Below are 5,173 nucleotides of genomic sequence, written 5' to 3'. Positions count from 1 at the left end.
CGTTCCGTCGACTTCGACCCATATACCCGACGTTGTTCTCCGCTGCGTCGTTAATGGCTGCTTTGACTGTATTCCAGCAGTCCTCAAGAGGGGCCCCAACGAGCTCACCCTCTTCCGGCAACGCTGCCTCGAGATGCTGCGTGCGAAGCGCAGTGGCGACATCAGGTTGCTTCAGTCGCTCTAGGTCGTACCGCGGTGGTCGTCGGTACCGAACATTGTTGATGACGGATAGTTTTGGGCGCAGTTTAACCATCACCAGATAGTGGTCAGAGTCGATGTTAGCACCACGATATGTCCTGACATCGATAATGTCGGAGAAGTGCCGTCCATCAATCAGAACGTGGTCGATTTGTGATTCTGTCTGCAGTGGCGATCTCCAGGTGTACCGATACGGGAGGCTGTGTTGGAAGTAGGTGCTGTGAATGGCCATATTCTTGGAGGCGGCGAAATCAATTAGTCGTAGGCCGTTTTCGTTCGTCAGCCGGTGAGCGCTAAGCTTTCCAATAGTCGATCTAAACTCCTCCTCTTGGCCAACCTGAGCGTTCAAATCTCCTATGATGATTTTTTGACGTCGTGGCTTGGGCAGCTGTCGTACTCACGTTCCAGCTGCGCGTAGAATGCGTCCTTATCATCATCAGTGCTTCCGCAGTGTGGGCTATGGACGTTGATTATGCTGAAGTTGAAGAACTGGCCTTTGATCCTCAACCTGCACATTCTCACGTTGATCGGCCACCATCCGATCACGCGCCTTTGCATATCGCCCATCACTATGAAAGCTGTTCCCAGCTCGTGTGTGCTGCCGCAGCTCTGGTAGATGGTATGACTACCTCTAAACGTTCGCACCATTGATCCCTTCCAACAAACCTCCTGCAACGCTACGATGCCGAATCCACGGTCCTTGAGCACATCGGCGAGCATGCGTGTGCTCCCAATAAAGTTGAGAGATTTGCAGTTCCACGAACCGAGTTTCCAATCGCTAGTCCCTTTTCGTCGCAGTGGTCTTCACCGATGGTTCCGGTCCGTACTCTCTTGTTGATTGTTCGTTGCGTGAGTTTTTTTTTGCTGGTGTCAGGCCCTGCAACCAAACCCCCTAAATTTCCGGAGGACCATTCCTCCTTATTTCCGGTGGACCATGGTGCACAGTTTCACTTAGAGTCCCTCGCTGGCACTCGGACGATGATCAGCCGCCCCTAACATGGAGAACAGACGCTGTTGTGAGCCGATCCTGACATGGAGAACAGACGCTCAATAAGATTTGCATCTTCGGAGAGGAGCAAACCTCCCCTTCCCTGTCAGCATACGACCATAGTTCCCACCGGGGTTGGTTACCCGATCTTCCCTAAGGTTGCTCGTATCCCGGCCAGCACCGTGGGGAGGTAGGGATAGGAGTTGCTGGGTAAGAGGCTAAGGACCGCGAGATAGGGTCTATTTTATTCCTTCAGGTACGCGAAGTACCAATGGTACGCTTTACCCAGCATTTGCCGTGCCAAATATTTGAAAATTTGATAAGTAGACGAATTATTAAAAAATACCAAAGAATAATTGCCTTTTGGAAAAATCTGTCAGAAAATTTTGAAAAGTCTAGCATAGTGGATGATTTCTTTTCTCCTCCTTTTGATGCTAAAAGATCTGGCAGCGCCTAGTAGTGACAAATATATACCTGGCGTAACGGCAGCCTTGCTTCGAATCAGTTTTTTCACTTCGCGGACTACCCGGTGGTCCGAACACGATCCATCGGGCACTCCATTCGCACGTGAGAATCTCAATAACTCCTACATATTCCGGAAGAAACTATGTGCAATGACGGACAATGGAGAAGTAATTTCAAACCGTACGTAGTTGTTCTACATTTGTTTAATTTTTTGACAGTTTATTTCTTGAACTCTTGCATGTACCGTTCGATGTAATCGACAACCCCTGGCTTAGTCCAAATATTACCCTCAGTTGATCCCTGACCTTTTTCGGCAATGTCCAGCTCCAGTTTCTGCTCCAAATCATCAATCAACGCCAACGTTTTTGCACTTTTTGTAATTCTGGACAAATAAAGCAGGGATAGCTCGATCGTTGATTTTTCCAAGAGTTGAACCAAGGCCGCATCGCTCTCCAACAGTGCATGAAGCATTTGGAATCCGGTCTCGTCCAATAGTCGCACGAAGTGGGTGATTGTCGTGAAATCATCTTGTTCCGCAAGCTCTTCCAATACACGCCGTAGGTGTTTCTTGCTATTGACGCATCTCAAGTACTCAATGGATTGAGATAAGTCTTCGGCTTGTTTAGTCAGCAGCCATTCTAATTCCTCATCGCTGGCATTCCGTAGGCCGTAACAGTAGATCGTTGGGGACCAGTTCGGCTCGACGGCAGCATCGTTGGCAACTGCCAGTTGGAATGTAGATCGAGCGTGTTGGAGACAATCTTCTTTATCTAGCCAACACGCTAGCGCTGCTATTTTGGAATGTATGTAGAGCTCCATTTGTGGAGTGCTTTTAGAATAATTTTGTGTTACATATTTTTGATAATACGGATCAATTAAGTGCAGGAGAAAGTTCTGAAAAACACATAGCCGGAGATTAAATTCTATTCAGTTCTTAAAATAGCAGAACATTTACCTTGATGAGATTCGGTGGATCGATCTCAGGATAATACCCAGACGTTAATATGTTGAATGCATTGTACCATGCTACGTAAAATGTTTCTCCCCTTAGGTATGTAATTAAATCTAAGAATATTGTCGCATTAAGTTGGTCATTCTTAACAAAGTACAAAGCGTCATCTAGTAAATGCATTCGACTCAACCGATGAATACCAGAAGCGTTCGATTTGAGGGCTCCAGAGATCAGCTGCCAGTTGCTTTCATCGTAATTTACTCGATAGTAACCGAATTCTTCTTTATTCAGTATGAGCCAGTGATCGTCCGATCCGCCGAATTGAACAGTTGCATTTTGACCAACGAGCCACTGGAATGGACCCAATTGGTTGAAATGCGAATATTCTGTGGCGTAGTTGTAAGGAAGCACCTTCACCAATCCATTTTGTGAAAGAATGGCATTTCCTTCGGAATAAAGACGCTGAACGTTCAATACGGGAGGTGCTGCATCGCTGTACATCCATTGGTTAAAAATCGATTCAAGGGATGTACCTTCTGGCAAATTATAGTCCTCTGGCCATGATGTCTGTGCCTCCAAACACAACTGTGCAGTAGTCAACGTGCGTGGTTTCCGATTCTTCATCAATTTCCTCATGACTACGCGCCACTTTTCATCTAGCACCATCAACCAAAACATATTTAATACACAACTTGAACTTTCATGATTATCAAGCAGTGATCCTTGCAAGACGTCTATCTGATAAGCGAGCATAATAAATTCTTCGGGATACACCTTTTCTGCGTTAAAATAAGTGTAAACATTTGAAAATGCCTGATGAAGACGTTCTTCTTCGGGTGCTATCAAATTGCCAAACCACTGTAGCATCAATCTATAACTAGAGCGCTCAAGCACCTTATACAGTCGGTTGAAATCATGCTTTTCTTTATTAAACACCATATACTCCTCTTGAACGAACATTCGCTCAAATTCTGTCAAATTATGCAAACCGAGATCACGTGGAAGAACTATGTAAACGAAGTCTGGGATAGGCCCGCTATAGTCAGTAGCAGCATGTTCGTCCATGATTCTCACTAGTTCATTGCCAAGGTATCCAACATACTGAGTATATTGTAAAATATCTTCACGAGCCACCACCGTCAAATTCCCAAACTTCTTTGAATCGAACTCAGCAACAATGAATCCGACATCGTAGACGTGCATTTTCGGGGTTACTTGGAAGCATGATACCACGTAGTTTTCGCGATCGTGTGGCTTGGGAGGTTTCTGTAAAGGCATATTGGACCATGCGTGCAGCTTTTCATAATGAGCGACGGAAATCTTAAACGTCGCTTTGAGCTCCTCACCCAAGTGGGGAAATGCACTTGGAGCCTCATTGAAGTGCGACTTTCTTGGTTTGCTCATCAAATAATAACTGGTCGAGTTGTCGTCCCGTTGGTAAGATCCTTTGAACATCACATCGTATTCGGACATACTGCCAGTGAACGTGATCTTCAATTGATAGGTTCCCGTGGGTAGCAACTCGTTCAAACTTAACTGCATAGTAGCATTAGCAAATCTTCTAAATTTTGTAGGATAAACCAGTTCCCCACTGTTAAGTGAGACATCTTCGATCGTCAGATTCCGAGCTTGGAGCTCAAACTGTTCCACCGGTAACAAAACTTCCAGATCTATCCAAACGGTTCCATTATAATTGTCGCTTCCAATGTCAGTTTCGAATTGCACATTGTACTGTTTCGGAATAATGTTCAACACGGAACTGCTTCCATGAGTAATCAGAAGAAAGCTTATCACCAGCGCCGTTAATAACATTATAAACCCGAGAACGCTCGAAGCATACTGCAGCTTCAGCGGTCTGTAAATGGAACTTTATTTTTAATAATTTGTTTTAAACAACGCATCGCTATTGATAATTACCTATAAATAAACAGATTATATAAAGTTTCGCAATCACGTTTAATATTCATCAATAATCGTATGACACTGCTCGTAACTTTGAGTAGATTACTTATATGTAGTGTGCTACGGAGTAAGATTTATCAAACCGATCTTTCCAATCAACCCAGTTTTCGAACTAGACTTATTTCTTTCTGATATGTACAGTGCATAGATGCGCGTGATCATCGTAGTCGTAAGTTAGTGCTGTTTGGACATTTTGTCTCGCCAAAACATTAGATTATCAATTTATTTAGCATAAGGCTGGAGTAGCCTCTGTAGTACATAACAGTCGCCTCCATTCAGTACGGTTCATGGCTGTACGTCGCCAGCCACTCATTCTACGGAGATTCCGTAAATCTTCCTTTTGCCTACTTGTGCCCATCGGATCGTTGTTGACAACCATTTTCACCGGGATATTGTCCGACATTCTGGCTACATGCCCAGCCCACCACAGTCTTGATCATGATCTTGATTGACCACCCGTAGTTGCTACTCCTTCATGACCAGATCAGCTGTTCTTGTACAGAGAACCAACAGATGTTTTTGAGACTAGCACTCCAAGTACTGGTGATCTCATTTGTCAGGTCACACTGGCACCTGCCACGTCAGAATGCAAGTCAATGTTGGGAAGG

General features: G+C 44.8%; 1 protein-coding gene across 1 annotated transcript; it reads right to left on the bottom strand.

The window, feature by feature from the left end:
• Nucleotides 1-1,839: 1,839 nt before the first annotated feature.
• LOC134212673 (aminopeptidase N-like) lies at nt 1,840-4,585 on the bottom strand. The gene is made up of 3 exons (XM_062690720.1): nt 4,521-4,585; nt 2,607-4,458; nt 1,840-2,545 (listed from the first exon to the last, which is right to left on the bottom strand). Exons 1-3 carry the CDS (start codon nt 4,568-4,570, stop codon nt 1,871-1,873), a joined length of 2,577 nt encoding a protein of 858 aa, XP_062546704.1. The 5' UTR covers nt 4,571-4,585; the 3' UTR covers nt 1,840-1,870.
• Between the last annotated feature and the right edge of the window lie 588 nt (nt 4,586-5,173).

Source organism: Armigeres subalbatus, chromosome 2 (assembly GCF_024139115.2).
Source record: "Armigeres subalbatus isolate Guangzhou_Male chromosome 2, GZ_Asu_2, whole genome shotgun sequence".
NCBI classification, from domain to species: Eukaryota; Metazoa; Arthropoda; class Insecta; order Diptera; family Culicidae; genus Armigeres; species Armigeres subalbatus.
Note: the sequence above shows the minus strand (reverse complement) of the source record. Positions and strands in the feature narration are given on the sequence as shown.

Bases quoted from the DNA above. Each gene is read 5' to 3' on its own strand.
- LOC134212673 (XM_062690720.1), bottom strand. From the start codon at position 4,570: ATGAATATTAAACGTGATTGCGAAACTTTATATAATCTGTTTATTTAT. The intron at 4,459-4,520 runs GTAATTATCAAT...TTCCATTTACAG, and splicing joins TATAATCTGTTTATTTATAG to ACCGCTGAAGCTGCAGTATG. The intron at 2,546-2,606 runs GTAAATGTTCTG...TGTGTTTTTCAG, and splicing joins ATCCACCGAATCTCATCAAG to AACTTTCTCCTGCACTTAAT.